Consider the following 18,781-nt stretch of genomic DNA (forward strand, 5'->3'; position numbering starts at 1 on the left):
CATGAAGTTGTTATTAAGTAAATGCATGAATGTTGTTAAATGTTTAAAATTAAATAAAATATGTAGATACTTATTAGTACTGAAGTAATTTAAATTATAAATAATAATTAAATAAAACATAAAACATATATTGAAAAAATGAAATATAACATGTAAGTATAATATACATATATGTATGTAAGTAATAAGTAAAAATGTATAAGAAAGCATATTATGTAGGGGGCTGAGGCTTCCGTCATAACTCACGTTCCTCTACACCTGAAACGAATTATTTTTTTTTTAATTTTAAGTTAAAATTTTTAACACAATGAATGAATTGCAAGAAACAAGGTTTTTTGGTTTAGGAATAATGCTTTACGAGCTAACTAAGTGATGTTAAACTGACAGATGATGAAATTAGGTATTTACTAGCTTCATACTAAATTAATAATTAATAACAATTACATACCTGCAAAGTTATAGGCACTAATATTCAAAATTAACTTTGTGCAGATTGTGGTGGATAAACAATAATTTTTCTGCATTTCTTGGCAGTAATCTGCTTCTAGTTTGGTCATAAATATTACCGGCTTCAGAAAAAACTCTTTCACTGTATACGCTAGCAGCAGGGGCCGATAAAAATTTTCTTGCAATTTCTGTTAATATAGGAAAAGTGGTTTTCCATGCTTTCCACCAAACAAGAGGATCGTCCGTTCTAATTAGCTTATCCATATTTAAATATAAGTTTAATTCTTCGTCAATGCTCTTTACTTTTATATTTTCAGATGGCTTTGGTAAAGAATCTCTTGAAGAGACAATCTCATCAAAACACTGCCATAGTTTACTTTTATTTGTTTCATTACTAATAGTGTCATCGAGTCTTCTAATTTTTGTCTCAGGAGTATAATTTTCGTTAATTATTGGTTCAGACTCAGATTGAGAATATTCACTGGTCAATATATATTTAAAATAATCTATTTTGTTCGATTCAAAAAACGTCATTTTAAATCGTGGGTCCAATATTGTAGCAATAATATAAAATTTATTATTTAACAAACTATCAAATCTTCTGTTTATTTCATCATAAATACAATTTTTCATTGTTCCAACTCCGTGAAACAGATTTTCGTCTTCTTTAGATAAATAAACTTTCAACGTTGTTATTGTTGGAATAACTTCCGAAATAAAAGCTACATTTGAACTCATAACCTTTGTAATCTCCTCAAATGGTTCCAATAAATCTAACAACCGTTGAATTAAGGACCATTGATTTGTATTTAACGTCACAATATCATTATCTGCTGCATAGATATTCAATACCCTCTTTTGCTCTAGTATTCGTTGCAGCATGTAGAAACTAGAATTCCACCTAGTAGTAACATCTTGCACTAATTTTTTATGATCAACATTTAATTCGGTTTGAATATCTTTCAATTTGGAGCATGCGGCTGGGGAATGATTAAAATGTCCAACAATTTTTCGACACACTGCTATTAAATCCACTATAGATCGTTGTGTTTTAATAGCATGTATTATCACTAATTGTAGAGTATGTATGAAACAAGGCACTCCAACGAGTTTGGCGTCATTACAGGCTTTAACAATGTTGGCGCCATTGTCTCGAACAATGACATGGACCTGTGAAATGTCTAAATTCCACATTTGCAACATATCGAGAAACATTTGTTTAATATTTTCAGCAGTATGACTCTCAGGAAAATGTTTACAGTTTAAAAGTACATGATTAAAACCAAAATTTGTATTAAGCCAATGAGCCGTAAAACTAATAAAAGATTCATTTGTATGAGAGCAAGTCCAGATATCAGATGTCACGGACAGATATTGAACACCATCAATCTTTTTTTTAATAGCTTCTACTAATCTGTCATAAATATCTGGGATGATGGTTTCTGAAAAATATTTTCTTCTGGGCACCTTGTACTGGGGGCAAATTTTATTCATTAATCTAGTAAATCCTGTATTTTCTACACATAAATAAGGCATATTATCTAATGCAATCATTTCACCTATAGCATAATGCATTTTTTTTGACCGTTTGTCATTTATGTCCCACTGTTTAGATTTGTTAATAAATTCTGTTAATGTTTCTTGTTTCTTTTGAACAATATTTAAATCATTCTCTGGATTAGTTTTGTTTTGTTCTGATTCTGATAATAGACGCTTTCTTTTTTCAAATTCTTCAGCGTGCTTTCGTTTTACATGATTAATCATTGATGTTGTACTAGCATATTTTCCAGTGCCACCCCGTGATATTTCTTGTTGACACAATTTACACTTTGCAAATTTCAAGTCTTCACATTTATCAAAAAATGTCCAAACGTCACTTTTTTTGTTTATGTCACTCATGATTCACGTCACGAGGTCGTTTACCCGAAACAAACGGTTTATGAACAATTTTGGGCGTTTGGACGCCGCCTTGGCGTGTTTAGCGTTTAAATCTGAACGGACCCTGGAAACGCACCTTTAAAGTTTATTCTTCTATAACCAAATTCGAAATGAGAGGTCAAAGTAAAATACCATTATCGGTTTAAAATATAAAACGAAAAGAACGCAATACAACAATCAACACGTCAGTTACCGACACGTTACCGCACACTTTAAACTTCTAACCGTTCTAACGCTTATAACCGCCCATGCTCTTACTGGTCTTAACACGTTTTCATTGGCATGCGCGAGCTGGAAAAGCGCGCCTATGCTACCTTTATACCGCTTCGGCCGGCCGAATACCGAATACAATGGCTGCTTCGGCCGAAGGCCGAATATTTTATAAAGAGGCCGAATCGGCCGAATACCGAAGCAAGACCGAAGCTTCGGAACATCCCTAATCTAATTACATCGATCTACCATCGCAAATAAAAGCAAAGCGTGCTGTGATAAATATACAAAACGCGGATGATGCATGTTTTGCATGGGCTGTAACATCCGCACTACATGAACCGAACGGTTTACCACAGAGGACATCTTCGTATCCGAATTACCTAGACTGCGGCTTAGACTATTCAAATATTGTTTTTCCAGTTAAATTACGAGATATACCTGTATTTGAAAAGCAGAACAAACTATCTATTAATGTATATGGAATAAATGAGTATTTTAAAGACGGTGTTATGAATTATGACATAATTACAATGTATATATGTCGACAAAAAGAAGAAAGACATATAAATTTATTATTGGTTACAAATGATTCCGGGAATAGTCACTATTGTTGGATAAAAAATCTGTCTCGATTACTATCATCGCAAGCATCGCAGAATGGTCATGAAAAGTATATTTGCGACGGATGCTTGGTATTCTTTACGTCAGAAAATAAACTTATCCGTCATCAAAGTGACGATTGCAGCAAGGTAAGGGCAATTTTACCAACAACAAATTTGAAAATAAATAAATATGGAAATGAAGAAAAAGAAAATATACTACAGTTCGAAAATTTTGAACGACAATTAAAAATATCGTTCGTGGTGTATGCAGATTTTGAAGCATTACAGAAACCGATCGCCGATGCGGAAGCAACAGAACTTAAAGATGATAATTCATACTCCGTCAAATGTTTCAAACACGAACCTTATGCATTTGCATATTATATAAAATATTCATATGACGAATCATTGTCGAAGTTTGAAATATATCGCGGATGTAATGCTGCTCAAATTTTCATGAGCAAGTTGGAACATGACGTTCTGAATATATACAAAAATTATTTAAGCCAACCAAAAGAAATGCTCCCATTACCACCTATAGATAGATTAATACATGAGATGCAGGATATCTGTCACATTTGTTCGCACAAAATAAAAGAAGGTAATAAAGTGTGCGATCATGATCACCTAACTGGGTTGTATAGAGGACCCGCACATGCTGTATGTAACATCAATTATCAATTACCAAAGTTCATACCGATATTCTTTCACAATCTTTCGAACTACGATTGTCATATGTTTGTGAAAGATATGGCATTAAAAGAAGAAGACGTGGACGTTATAGCACAGAATAAAGAAAAGTATATATCATTTTCGAAAAAAACTATCGTAGGAGAAAACATTGACAGCAAGGGAAAGCTAAGGCGGGTTCATATGAAATTGAGATTTGTGGATTCATTTAGGTTTATGGCTTTATCGCTAGAGAAGTTGGGTTCATTTTTGGAAGACAACCAATGCGTTCAAATCAGAAAATATTTTAGGAACGAAGAACTGTTTCGACTTATACGTCAGAAAGGAGTTTTCCGTATTCCTTTGTGGATTCATTCGAAAAGCTGAATCTTACCGCTCTGCCAGATCGAAGTAGTTTTTACAATACTTTATGCGACGATAGTATAACCGAAGAAAATTATTGTCGTGCACAAACAATGTGGAACTTATTTAACTGTCGCACTTTAGGCGAATATAGCGACATTTATTTAACGTCTGACGTTTTACTTTTGGCGGACGTATTTGAGAATTTCCGAACCATCTCGATGAAGTATTACTCTTTAGATCCATGTCATTACTTCACAGCGCCGGGCTTCGGTTGGGATGCATTATTACGAATGACAGGGGTAAAATTAGAATTATTAACGGACATAGACATGTTACACTTCTTTAAAAATGGTATTCGCGGTGGATTAAGTATGTGCACTAAACGCAGTGCGAAGGCTAACAATAAATTAATGATGGAATTTGATGAAACCAAAGACCCATCTTATATTTTGTATCTCGACGCTACGAATTTGTATGGACACGCAATGAGACGAAAATTACCGACGGGGGGATTTCGATAGCTATCAGATGAAGAGATTCAAAAGTTAGATATTTACAATACGGAAGACGATTCCGAAAAGGGTTACGTGTTCGAGGTAGATTTAGAGTATCCGGAAGCAATACATGATGAACACAACGATTTGCCATTTTGTCCAGAACGGATTGTACCCCCAGGTTCAAAAAATGCAAAGTTAATAGCAAATTTGGAAAATAAAATAAAATACATCATTCATTACGTGAATCTAAAGCAGTGTATCAAGTTCGGATTGAAACTAACGAAGATTTACAGAGTATTAGAATTTAAACAATCCAACTGGATGCGGAGCTACATCGATTTCAATTCCGATAAACGTGCGAAAGCTAAGAATGAATTTGAAAAAAATCATTACAAAGCAATGAATAACATCGTATACGGTAAGACAATGGAAAATGTGGAAAAGCGAGTGGATATAAGACTAGTTACCCACTGGGAATATCGTCATAAGAAACCGGGCGTGGAAGCCCTAATAGCTAAACCAAATTTTAAATCTTCGAAAATATTTGGCGATAATTTGATAGCCGTTCAATTGAACGTCGCGGAAGTTCGTTATTGCAAACCGCTGTATGTGGGTTTCAGTATATTAGAGCTTTCGAAAACCGTAATGTACAGCTTCTTCTATGATTACTTAAAAGTTAAATATGGAAATAACATAACACTTTTATACACCGATACTGACTCCCTAATCCTAGAAATTACTACTCCCAATGTATATGAGGATATAAAAGAAAATATTGAATTTTTTGACACGTCCAATTATCCGTTAGAGAATATACACAATATACCTCGCGGTCGATCTGTGTTGGGAAGAATGAAAGATGAATATCCAAACAGGTACATAACGTCATTTGTTGGAACAGGAGCTAAGGCGTACTGCATCACCTTGTTGAATGATAATGTAAAAAAGGCTAAAGGAGTGAAGAAATATGTTATAGATAAACATTTAAGCGTGACCGACTATAAACGTGCGGTTGAATGTGGCGGATCGATTCATAAAAAAATGTACATTTTTAAGTCAGAATTTCATACTATGTATACCAAATTAAAGAATAAAATTGCTCTTTCATCGTGCGATGATAAACGATACATATTACCGAACGGATGTAATACTTTGGCGTGGGGTCATTGGTTGATAAAAAGATTGAATGCGAATAAATGAATTTAATTTTAGAAAAAATTGTAAAGAATAATAATAATAATAATAATGTATTTGTAATGTTCGATTGTTAATAAAGTCTTGTGAACTTTGATATAGGTCTTTATATATATACGACATATACGTTCTAAAGAACGTTAGTTTTTGAGATCCAAGAATTATGAGACGGACCTAATCCTAACCATTTCACAAACACTTGATTTCCTTTTCGCCGTAGCACTTTTTCCACCAAGTAGACGTCAGGATATTTAACTTTTTGTAATTCCTCTCGATAAAAACCACCCATAATTTTTTCATTGGATGCATCTTTGAGCAGATATGTTGTTGGGAAAGTATTACGAACAGAATGTATTGTAAACACTTCGTTAGACCAATTGGGAGTATAGTTTTTGGTTAAGACGTGTCGATGCTTGCTCACTCTGACGTGATCACCGACATTAAATTTTTTGGTATAAGGATCGGCAATTTTTATGTAATTATAAACAGTTTTTAACAGTGTCGGTGCGTTTCTGTTATTTACCTCGCTAGGTTTCATTCCTATCGTCCTGTGAACTTGGTTGTTATAATCCAGAATTAATTTGGGAAGCAATTCCAACCAACGATAGTTACCTTGCATACTAAATTCTTTCCACATTTTTTCTTTTATTGTTCTATTAAACCGTTCAACAATAGAACTCTTTAAATTGGAAAATGAACTGTAGTGATTGATGTGATATCGTGACATGAGCTTTTTAAAATCCTCATTGTAAAATTCTTTTCCGTTATCCGTTTGCAGATTCTTCGGTATGTTTTTTCGCTTTTTCGATAGAATTGTTTCCATAGCTCTCTTTTTTAGTGGTACAGCCCATTCATACTTTGAGAAAGCATTAATAACTGTTAGAATATATTTAAAATTACCATTTGCTTTTGAATAAGGTATCATCTCCACTAAATCAGCTTGAAATAAGTCCGTTAAACCCGTTAAGTCCGTTTATAATAACACGTCTGCGTTTATACTTTTTCCTCACGGACGCGTGCAACTCGTTTACGACGGACCTTTTAATATCGCTCATTTTCTGGATATTTCAATGAGCAGTTCTACCATAAATGGTTTCTTGAGTAAAGTGGTCTTCGTTGTGGGTTTGCAAACTATTTTATCTCCAAAGGAGAGAACATTTAACTTTTTATTTGGATCGAAGATACTCCCGTTAATAATCATTTCAACGTCTCCTTCAAATCGGTATTTCACTATTTCACCAATATATAAAAAGTTTATATATTTACTTACGTAACCTAAATTTTGAATAATGTAATAATTATCCGTTGTATCCGTAGTTCCATCTCCGCTAAACGTAAGTATTGTTGGTTGTTTGAAATATGGTTGTAAGTTTTCACGTTTATTAAAATGAGCAGCAATGTTGTGTCCGTGTACGTGTTTACCAAACTTATCGATCGTCATACTAGACGAATGTTTTCCGAACTTGCTTAAACTCATCTGCTCTAGTTCACAAACGTCGGTGTTTTAAAACAAAAAATGTGAGAGTCGTATATTTATGATAATATTTTAACGTATAATCTCGGCCTCTGTTAGCTCCGATATTATTGATGATATTTCATTGACATGTGCAGAATGACCTGCAGTTTGCGAGGCCATCAACAAACGCAGTCTGTCGACAAGTTCGTTGGGATCGTCCCAATACTCGTATTCGATAAGAGCCCCAGGAACGACTTGTTTTTGTAATGCACCACCGACTTTTTTCTTCGGATTCGGCCAGTATTTAGCCCAATGCACCTTGGGTTTGTTACCTTCAACGATAGGCTTAATAATATTCTGAAATTTCTCACTTTCGTCCTCAGTAGTCATACCCGCCTCTGGAATGTAATTAATGTACGGAGCATTTGAACGTAGTAAGATATCTTTGTAGTTGCGCATGTCCTGAATTGTAAATTTGCCTGGTTCGTTTTTAAATAGTAAATCGTATAAACCAACGGTTCCCGTGTATTTGAAATTTCCAACGTGAATATCCTGATCCTCAAAGTGTACAGGGCTGATTCCAATGTAGAAACCTTCGGGAGTTTCGCGAACACCGTATAAACGATCATAATCATCTTTTAAATCTGTTGTTAAACCAACAATATACGTTCTGGGCAAAGGATGAAACTGACTCAAAGCGGCTTGTACCTCTGGGGACTTCAATCTTTCTTCTATTTCATCTTTAAGTCGTTCTATTCGATTATGTACGTCCGAAATAAGAGCTCCGGTATCCTCGCTAGAATCGAGGAGTTCTTCTTCTTCGCCCGGCGGAACTTCATATACTTCTTCTTCTGCATGAGCTAATGGGTCAAGAGGAGAAGACGTGGGAGAAGATACCAACCTTTTTTCAGGAGTCGATGTAGTAAATTTTCGTCGTTGTTCTTTTAATGGAACTTTCGGTTTTCGAATAAAATATTCGGTCTCGGTTTTAGCTGGTACGTCAGAAATATCCGGCGAGTAACGTTGCATCTTAGATATCAACTTTTCTTCTTTTGGAGATAGACTTCGTTTTGGAATGGATAGTAAAGGCGCAGTGTCAAGTTTTGCGACAATATCCTGTAATGGCCTTGCGATGGGTGCATATGCGGTTTCCGACCGAATCCTTGACTCCTCTAAGTCTTCTTTTAAAGAACGAATTTTGTCTCTCACGACTTCTCGTGCCGCGATAAGTTCTGCAGCTATCGTCTTGTTCATTGTATGATGTATGTGAAGTTACTACGAACTGTACAGCTGAAGTCGTTAGTTTTAAACTTCAATGAATTTATCAAAACACTTACGGTAACGTCCCTTAGATACACTACAATCTAAATCAATAACTAGGATGCCGTGTCTATTCTCCCAACAAGCATCGCTAATTTCCTTTAGCCGATGAAACTCCATATCGCTCATTATGTGATCTTCAAATACGTGTTTTAAATTTGTTAAGTCTTGTTTAAATAACACCAAAAAGTTACAATTATCGCGAACTAATTGTTTTGGAATTGCACTATAACTTTGACAAATTAGAAAACAATCAATGTTTTTATGCCGACCATACGAAAAAAATTCCTTCATGACATTTTGACCTGTACAGGAAACATCGTCAAATACGACTACCGAATATTCTTTCGCATCTTCCGGTCGAATGAACTCGTCTATATTAGAAAATTCATAGTAACCGCAATCTTTTATAGGTTTAATTAAACGTCTTAAAAAATCGTACTTATTTTGGTATAACGAATTAGAGCATAAGTACAAGTTTAGGAAGCGCAACCCATTACGTGCAACTAAAAGCGATAACATAGCATTTGTTTTTCCGACACCTGAGGGTCCTACAATTAAACCTCGCTTACATTTTCCACCAAATAAATTGCTGTGTCTTGTAAAGTGTTCTTCGACCGAACCATTACTAAAATTTACTATAGCCAGTGTTAGAAGTTGCGGTAAACACTTTAATTTCTCGTCGATCATGATTCTCGTACTAAATGAATTATAACATTAACAGGATAAGACTGAATGAAAATATAGCAAAAGAAACTATATATACATATATTTAAGAATAATAATAATAATAATAATAATAAGTATAACACCTTAACCATTTAACCTAACATAACCTAACCTAACCTAAGGAAGAGGAGGAAAAATGGTTACCACTCCTCCTCCTCTTCCTGCTCATCCCGCACTTCATACAGGGGCGGAGGCGCTGCAGGTGTCGGTGTCGGAGGTTCTATCCCAGTCGAACAATGGTGTATGTGCATGTTTTGAACATGCACCTGCCCTCTCACCACTGCCGACTCTGAGACAATACTGTTTACCTAAGAAGATTATGAAATTAAAAACGTGCAAAAAAGATTATAGATATAGCCTACCAGCTGAAACAGGGTATCTACTTTTACCTCCAATGACGCAACTCTTCGCTCCAACGTGAGCACCCTCCCGAAGTTGTTGCTACCGGACATCTTTTAGCTAGGAAGGGAAGTTATTAGTATGTAAAGAAGACAAAATGAATTCTGCTTTTTTCATTTCAACGGTTAATGTTGCAACGGTGATGTCGAGTGACGTTGTTAAAGAGTGGTTAGAACTCGACGCCAGCCCTTCCCTAAACTGTGCAAGTTCTCTCAAAGAGGTCTGCAATTGAAGTACCTTTGCATTGTCTTTATAAAAATTTTAATACAAAATATTAATTTCGGTCAAAATCTCCTCTTTGGTTGTTTCTACTGCTGCACACATTGCATTTGAAAAAAGGCTGGCAGGTACATCGGAAATGACTGAAGTAGCGGGAATTGTGTCCACCCTTAAGATTTGTACTTTCGGGCTTAATGAGGGAATTTCGATGGTAGGAATGTTTATGTTAGTAGGGGGAGTGAGAATCGACAAAGCTTTAGAAGAAGAAGCCTTAGAAACAAAAGCTGCATTAATAGCTTTAAGGTATGTCCGGTTTTCGGTGCAGTGTTGGGATACCGCCATTAAAGAAAGAGAGTCGTTGGACTCATCGCCGCTAGCCACTTCCGAGTGTGTCACTTCAACCTTTGACAGAGTCGCAGGTTCAACTGACACACGCTTGGGTTTGGTACTTCGCGAACGAGCACGGGTCTCCCGTCGAAGCTCTCTATACTTATCTGGCGGTAACCACACACCTGCACCCTTCTTCCGGTGTTCACGGTTCCCCGACTTTCGAAGAAGTGAAAGTGAAAGGTGTTTCACATTCTTATCGTCGACTTTCGAGGAACCTACGATGTTTGGAAGCGCCGTAGCTTGCTGCACATTAGATTCAACGTTTGGATCCATCGGCTGCTCATTAGGCTGCACGTTTGGATCCATCGGCTGCTCATTAGGCTGCACGTTTGGATCCAGAGCCTTCTCAACAGTCGACATGTTCAACAGGTTTATGTCAAAACTGTTTAACAGAAAGGATTCCTGGCTGGCGAAACCCGGAGCAGTTAAATCAATTTGACTAAAACCGTCTTGAGACATCTTGATAAGAAAAGAAAATTAATTAATTTTATTTTAATAAAAAAAAACATGTATACTCACATCGCTTGATGAAAAATACAGTTGCACGTTAAAATCTAACTCCAGAGGGTGCTTGTCAACAAAGTGCTGAATGATAGGATATGAATGATAAAACGTTCGAAAAAATAAAGTTATGCTTACCAATAAAAGTTAACTTGAAAAATAGAAGGAGCTATAGGAATGAAAAACACAAGATTAAAAACAATATATGCCAAGAAAGGAGACTATACTTACCAGAAAAAAAGTTGCTGAAATTACGAAGTTAAAAACTGATCGGTCTAATCGAACTGATCAGCAGTAAGCTCCTGTAGGAATTGGGAAAAAATATCAATTTAACATAACAAACAAATAAACAAGTTGTACTCACAAAAACAAAGTAGAACGAGCTGTTATGATGAAATAAAGCAAGAATATATTATATAAACATGGAAATAGAAAAGGTTACTTACCAAATAAAACACGTCAGCAAAAAAAGAGAAAGCTGAATGAGCAAGGATATCTAGGAGTGGAAAAAAACAATTTTAAATATTATATAAACATGCAAAACAAATATAGTTTTACTCACCAAAAAAGAGAAAGTTGTAGAAAGAGCTGTAGTGATGGAGAGAAAATGAACGTTATATAAACTTGATAATAAAGAAGGTTGTACTTACCAAAAAACTGAAGAACACAAACACTTAAGTGACTTTCAAAGGCTGGGAGGTGCCTTCTTATAGTAGAGTAATGATGGGGGGGCGTGGGGTGGGGCGTGGCAAGGGGGAGGAGTGGGGAATGGGCGGAGTTAGAGTGGGGGTACTTTTTTTCTGGCTCAACTTTCCTGGCAACTGGGGGGGGATTTTAGATTTCCCCCACTCCCATCCCCACTCTTCCATCTCCACTTTGGGAGGAGCCTGAGGAGAAGCATGGGAGGAGCATAGGAGGAACTTCAATAAACAATCCTTTTCCCTTTTTCTTTTTTTCTTCCTTTTTTCTTCTTTTTTTCCCCTTTCTTTCTTCCTTTTCCAATTTACAACCCAAGTCATACCAACCCAACCCAATGTATACATACCATGTATTCATTTAGATTAACTATTTTTTCTTTTAAATTAAAACAACTTTTTACACTTTTTACAATCTTTTATTATTATTATTAATTTACAATCTATAGGTGGGATTCCTATGGTGCGTCTGACGCAAGCGGCGATCGCAGTGCGTCTGACGCAGTGTACTGCTTTAATATTATTTTATGTACTAATTTCCTATGTAGCGTCAGCGGCTTGCGGCGATTTTGTTGAACGCAAAGCCGTGCGGCTATACCCCTCGAAGAGCAGTATAGACGCAGCCGTTAGTCAAGTCTAAAAAAAAAACCTGTGCAGATTGAAAACTGCTGTGGTGATATCAAAACGAAAAATTTTATTTAAATTTTATTTAAAACGAAAAATGTCCATGGAAACATTTACAGGTTGGGAAGATGAAAAGTTGGTGGAAGTGGTTGCAAAGTTTCCGTGTATTTATGATCTTTTAAATCCGGCTCATAAAGACCAAATAATAATAGATAATGCCTGGAAGGAAATATCGCAATTTGTAGGGAGATCAGGTAGGAAAAACATCGTTACAATTCATTATCATTTGTTATATTAGCTTTATTAGAAAATATAGGTGTCTCACTGAAGAGGGACATAAGGTTTTTTGAAAAAACTATAGATGCAATAAAATTCATATTTGGCACGTTGATGTAGGGTGAAGAAATATATCTTTCAATGGTAGTGTCATAGAATACAATCTACTAAATCATACAATCTACTACTTACGGTTATACTGAAAATTGTTCACTATTTATAAGATAATTTAAAAATTTTATTTAACATTTGACTACATAATTGATTTACAAACTTAATTCCAAACAACATTCATTCGAAAAATGTTTTGCTTCGTCTACAATGTTTGAGACAAAAATTAAATTAAATTATGTTGCCAATTTTTAAATAACATTTTAAAACTTCTTTAAAAATAGTCACTTCCGGTTTAATCGGAAGAGATAGAAACATGATACTATACCACTAAAAGATAGACCATTTCAACCTTTATCATCGTGCCAAATATTAAATTCATAGCATTTATGGTTTCTCCAAAAAAACCCTATGTCCCACTTCCGTGGGACACACTGCATAATATACACTACTGAGTTCTGGTAACATGATTATTTTGCCAAGATACTGTCCCTGCACGACTGTTGAAATATTTCATGAAGGAATCTCTTACATGAAATCTATCCGTATTTGCAAACCCCCCACCTCTAGTAAGTGGTATAAAATTTTGAGATGGTAGTGGTTCAGTTATGTCGATTTCGTAATATGGTTTCTGTTCTCTCTCTAAAAATGCTTCTCTTAGTAAATTGTGTAAACAGCAGGCTACAATAATTAAATCATCTGTTGTTTCTGGTTTTATAGCGATAGGGCTATAAAATATACGAAAGACTTGGCTTAACAAACCAAATGCATTTTCAGACACTCTACGAGCTCTTGAAAGCCGGTAATTAAAGATTGCTTTTTGATTGTCTGTGCTTGCAACTGGTCGAGAAAATGGTTTCATCATATTTGAGTGTAGTCGAAATGCCTCATCGCCTACAAAGACATGAGGCAAAACAATGTCCGAATTTGGTAGTTTACATGGAGGGGGAAACATGTTACCAGTCCGAAATTGTTTCCCAATATTACTTTTATCAAAAATTCCACTATCGCCTTCTTTTCCATAAGACCCGACGTCAATAAATATAAATTTATAATTTGCGTCAACAACAGCAAGTAAAACTATGGAATAAAAATGTTTATAATTGAAGTACAATGAACCACTATGTGAGGGAGCAAAGATTCGTACATGTTTCCCATCGATAGCTCCAACACAATTGGGAAATTGCCACTTTTCTGTAAATTCCTTGGATTTTATCTTGAGTTCGTCTGGTGATAGTGGAGGTAAAAAAATAGGTAATAATTTTTTCCGTAAAACTGATAGAACATTTTTCACAATTCGGCTGATGTAGCTAGGAGATATTCTAAAGGCAAAACCCAATGATTTAAATGATTCGCCGGTTGCTATATATCTGAAAACAAAAAACATAAACCATATATCGTTGGTGTTGTGGCAAAGTCGCTAAGTGTAAACGGTAGTTTTAAGTAAATCAGTAGAACATATCGATTTAGCATATTAGAAGTTTGGCGCCATTTTCTAAACATTGCAACATAAGAGTTTAGTAGATTTTGCTAGAACGTCGATTAAATGAGCTTTTTACTCACTAACTTCTATTGCAGTAAAGGATTGTAAATACAGATGGCGAAACATCAAAGACACATATCAAAAAAGACTTAAAAAGGGAAAAGGAACTGGATCGTCTGCAACGTCCAAAGGTAAGAAGTGGCCCTTAGCAGACATGTTGACATTTCTAAATAAAGTGGATCACAAACGAGAGTAAGTTATTCTATGATAAAGCATCCACTAGTTGAAAATTTAAATCTATTTCGTAGAAGCATATCAAACCTTCAATGTGATAACACAGTTATTGAAGACGATAACGCCAGCACTGGGGACGAATGCTTAGAAACAGGTACATGTAATGCTGGAGATGATTCTTCAATCGGTAATCCGATCGAACATTCTCTCCAACCTTTGCTCAAACGGCCGAGAAAAAGAGACAAAATTGTTGAGTTAATGGAAGCAAGACGGAATGAACGTGAACAAATTATTAAAACATTAACTCAGAACAAAGAGCATGAGATTGACGTCTTCTTCAGAAGCATTGCAATGTCCGTTAAAAAGTTGAAACCGGAACTTATTAATGAAGCAAAAATGCGATCATTACAGTTGATTTTTGAATTGGAACAACGCAATGAATACCTCATAAATTCTCAGATACCTTCCACATCAACTATTTATTCTTCATCGACACCGACGCCGACGCTGTCAAGTTTGGGTGGAGATTCAGTCGATTACAATTTATTATAAAAAAAGAAAACAGAAATAAATTTGTTCTAGCAACAATAATTTCAGACTAGTTGTAAATACTGTAAATACTGGTTGTAAATAACGTAAAAGAGTCATGCTATGGTGCATCTTGGCACCATAGCATCACTCTTTTGACGGATTTCAGGCCGTTCCCAACCGGTCAAAATACTTGTTAAAACAAAGAAATAGTTGTAATAAAGAGTGATATATTATTTTTGTATACCTATTTTGTACACTGTATTTACTGGAATATTTTGTTATTCCCGTTACTTTCCCTTTTTTATTTATTTTAAAAGAAATAATACATATCTTTTTTGTTATATCAACAGTGCAGTTTTATTCTACAGTCAATATACTTACCTTAGAGTTACGGCAAGTTTTTCGTCGGGAGTTATAGGGTACATATATTTGTTTGACGAATTCTTTTTTATATCTTCTTTAATTAAGTCCAAAACATAATTAAATTGAAGAATGTTTAGTCTAAAAAACGCCCGGAATTTCTGATCATCTACCAACAGATGCCGATTTACAAGTGTTGTAAAGAATCCTTCCTCGCGTCTTCTTTTAAAAATGGGATGTGTGCCCGTATTTTTAGAGTCTGCTAACTGTTGCAGAAGAATTTCTTCGTCTTCATTTTCTTCTAACATTAAATGTAACAACAAATTTTGTTCAGACATTGCAAACAACGTGTGCTTCGTTTCCGTTGATCGCGCGCGACTGAACGCATCATAGAAATTAACAACTATGCGTCAATCGCAAACAGTTTAACGCACTGCGATCGCCGCTTGCGTCAGACGCACCATAGGAATCCCACCTTATAACTGACAATGTTTATATACTAAACCATACATAAAGAACAATCCTTTCTTGCCGATGGTGGACCATCAATATGCGTTTCCCAATGAGGCAAATTATAATGTTCAAAACAGGGCAGCTTGCTTTGTAATCGCTCATCGTTTCTATACTTCAACGGTAATTTAAACCAAACCGCCGCCAAATCTAATGGCTTTACTTTATTGATATAATAATCGATTGGTAAATAACATAATTCGTAGTTTTTAATATTCGCAAAAGATAAATCAGATTCGTATCTTTCCATAATATCCCACACTTTATTAATTATAAAAGTTGAAAGTCCCAATCTGGTAACTAACCGCCAAAGACGTTCCATCTTGAACTGCTCTACCGCTACTACCCGTCTGCCTTTCTCAATTCGTTTACATATAGTTATAGATGTCTGAATACGTATGAAAATAAATAAAAAACATTCGATAAAGAGCACATACTTGGTCTCTTTTTATGATAGGGACACATCGGCGCACCAACCTCCAATTTGCATTCATTTTCCGGCAATTCTTTTACCGGTATTGTTAAAATTCTTCTTAAAAATGTAGCTTTCTCACGTCCTTTTACGTACGCTACTTTTGTCGAACGACACAAATAACAAACGATCTCATCGAAACGAGACGCAGGAACAAACCCGTCGTTCCAATCAATACAATGATGACGACTCATTAACCAATTCGCCGTATTGCGAAATTTGGTAGATAGTGAAGAAAAGCTTCGACTAGGTTGAAACACGTAATGACTTATACAATGATTACTGTCGTAAGAAGCCAGTTCCTTTGGGATAAATTCTTCATCGTTTATCGTGAAACCTTGAATGTCCAAAATAATAAAATCCCTTTGAAAAACCATAATATCCATAATACCTATATCACTATATGCAAACGTTTCCTTCGATGTTTAGAGATACACTAAATGACGTTGCTTCAACAGTACCACTATATTAATTGCTTAACCATTTTCGTAAGAGGCGAATACACAAATGCTCTGTCATGCAGAATTAATGCGTAAGCTGTCGTACCCTCCGGAATTGGATTTTTCGTTGAATACTCGATTTTTATTTCTACTCCGCTTTTATGTATTGCTTCCTGTTGATACGTGCAATCGATTCCAATTAACGGCGCGTAAGTTTTAAATTCTTCCGGTGAAAACAAAGGTTCGCTTTCTTGATAGTAGTATGCTTGTTGAAATCTTGAATACATATCATACAAAATCGCATAGTGATTGTTATCAAAATCCACATTCAAATTATCGTACGGAAAACGTTCTCCATTCAAGAAAACGGTTACGTTCGTTAAGTTTATATTATCAAATAATGCCATGTTTCCTTTAAATATACCCTTTCGATTTGTTTGAAATCCGATGATTATAAATTTAGGCGTTTCCAATTGTGGAGCAGTTTTGACGGCCCAAGATTGCTTCGTAGTTTGAGGTAATTGAGGGTACTCGTGTATTTCCCAGGATCGAAAAGGAACGTGAATGTCTACGTTTCTTTCTGATAGTTTTGTTAATGCCAACTGTTCGTGTAATCCCACCGCCACGTGAGGAACTCTCCATATAATTTTATTAATGATCAATTTCAATTTTTCAACAATTTTCAACATGTACTCCGTTAATAAGATATCGAATATCGCTAAACATAAATGCAACGGGATTGTTAACCAATTGCCCCGTTGCGCTGGCATCTTTTGTTATACTTCCGTCCGCGGCTAACTTACGAACGCTACCCTCGACGTATAGATAACTCTCGCTCGGTAAAGTATAATTATCTATTTCCGGTATTGAAATTCTAATTTCGTCATTGTTATCGAACGTGGTCGATCCAAACGGTTGATGCGAATGGAATTCATAACTTACGATAGAGTGATCTGTTTTTATCTTATCCGTTACTTTTAAAATGTCCATTACTTTAACACTTCGTATCCTAACTGAACTAAATACCTTCGATTGACTGGTGATAATCGATGAATGGATCGTCTTCTACTGCCGCTACGTTGACTGATGACGCGCGCTTTATAGTTTTCTCCATTAAACAATTTTCTCGCTCTGTCTCTTCTTGACCACCGCATTCTTTTGTTTTGATATAACACTGTCATAACGTTAGTCAAATTTAAATAATTCAATTTATCGATCTCTGGTGAACTCTCACTGTTATTTCTTCTTCTCTGAAGTCTACCAAGTTTCCGTCCTGATCAAGTATACGTACTGTTAAGCTACTAATCACTTTCGTTAAAACCGGTAAATAAATAGGCAGTTGTGGTGATTCGATTATTTTAAAACCTGCCGGAACGTTTGGGAAAAAATGATATAAAACATGCACGGGAACTCCGTTATTATACGATCCCGTCACTAAATTACAATAAATTTGTAAGGCGTTCGTTTTACTTATGTTTACTACGAAATCGGATTCCACTTCCGTATCTCTAGGTAATATTTGAGGCTTGAAGCCAAGTAACGGCCCTATAGAATTATCGCATGCAAAATTAATTCGCCGCGTACTTTTTATTAAAGAATGTTGTGTGTTATTATTCCCCTTAATCCTTATTACGACTCCTTTAGCGTGTCTTTTGTCTAGCTGTTCATTCACGAACTTGGCAATATCATCAATATCGTACGTTCCAACAGGTACTATTATATTGTTTTTAAAATGTCCTGTCTTATCTTCGTATTGGATTACGTTGTTGTTTTTATTAACGTTTGCTAAACTATTAAACGTTTCGAAATTCAAAAGAGCCAACTCGTAACTACCAAATTCGTTCAAATAGATCGGAGGATTAAAATTACAAGTCAATTCAGATGACTTTCCAGTCAACGTAAATGTATATGTCGTGTGTATTGCTTCTTTCTCCATTACTTCTGAACGTCTAAACGTCTCTAGACTCTAATAGATCCTTTTATTACTTAGAAACTTCAGACACAACTGTCCGCAATTTTGATCTATTTCTCTTTGATATCGACAGTAATTATACTTTACTTGACCACCCCTACCGTCTGACAGCAAATATTGTTCAATTTCTAAT

The 18,781-nt window shown here is 35.4% G+C and overlaps 1 protein-coding gene and 1 long non-coding RNA gene across 2 annotated transcripts; one reads left to right on the plus strand and one right to left on the minus strand.

Moving 5' to 3' along the window:
- Nucleotides 1-10,306: 10,306 nt before the first annotated feature.
- On the minus strand, nt 10,307-11,379 carry LOC139431930 (uncharacterized). Its single transcript, XR_011641955.1, has 3 exons — nt 11,172-11,379; nt 10,959-11,109; nt 10,307-10,898 (listed from the first exon to the last, which is right to left on the minus strand). It is a non-coding gene; the product is annotated as an uncharacterized lncRNA (long non-coding RNA).
- A 393-nt stretch (nt 11,380-11,772) lies between these two features.
- Nucleotides 11,773-15,241, plus strand: LOC111420287 (uncharacterized). Its single transcript, XM_071200054.1, has 3 exons — nt 11,773-12,513; nt 14,225-14,381; nt 14,438-15,241. The coding sequence occupies exons 1-3, from the start codon at nt 12,357-12,359 to the stop codon at nt 14,913-14,915; spliced, it is 792 nt and encodes a 263-aa protein (XP_071056155.1). The 5' UTR covers nt 11,773-12,356; the 3' UTR covers nt 14,916-15,241.
- The last annotated feature ends 3,540 nt before the right edge of the window (nt 15,242-18,781 follow it).

This window comes from Onthophagus taurus, chromosome 11 (genome assembly GCF_036711975.1).
Source record: "Onthophagus taurus isolate NC chromosome 11, IU_Otau_3.0, whole genome shotgun sequence".
In the NCBI taxonomy this organism is placed as follows: Eukaryota; Metazoa; Arthropoda; class Insecta; order Coleoptera; family Scarabaeidae; genus Onthophagus; species Onthophagus taurus.

Bases quoted from the DNA above. Each gene is read 5' to 3' on its own strand.
- LOC111420287 (XM_071200054.1), top strand. From the start codon at position 12,357: ATGTCCATGGAAACATTTACAGGTTGGGAAGATGAAAAGTTGGTGGAA. The intron at 12,514-14,224 runs GTAGGAAAAACA...CTTCTATTGCAG, and splicing joins GCAATTTGTAGGGAGATCAG to TAAAGGATTGTAAATACAGA. The intron at 14,382-14,437 runs GTAAGTTATTCT...TCTATTTCGTAG, and splicing joins AAAGTGGATCACAAACGAGA to AAGCATATCAAACCTTCAAT.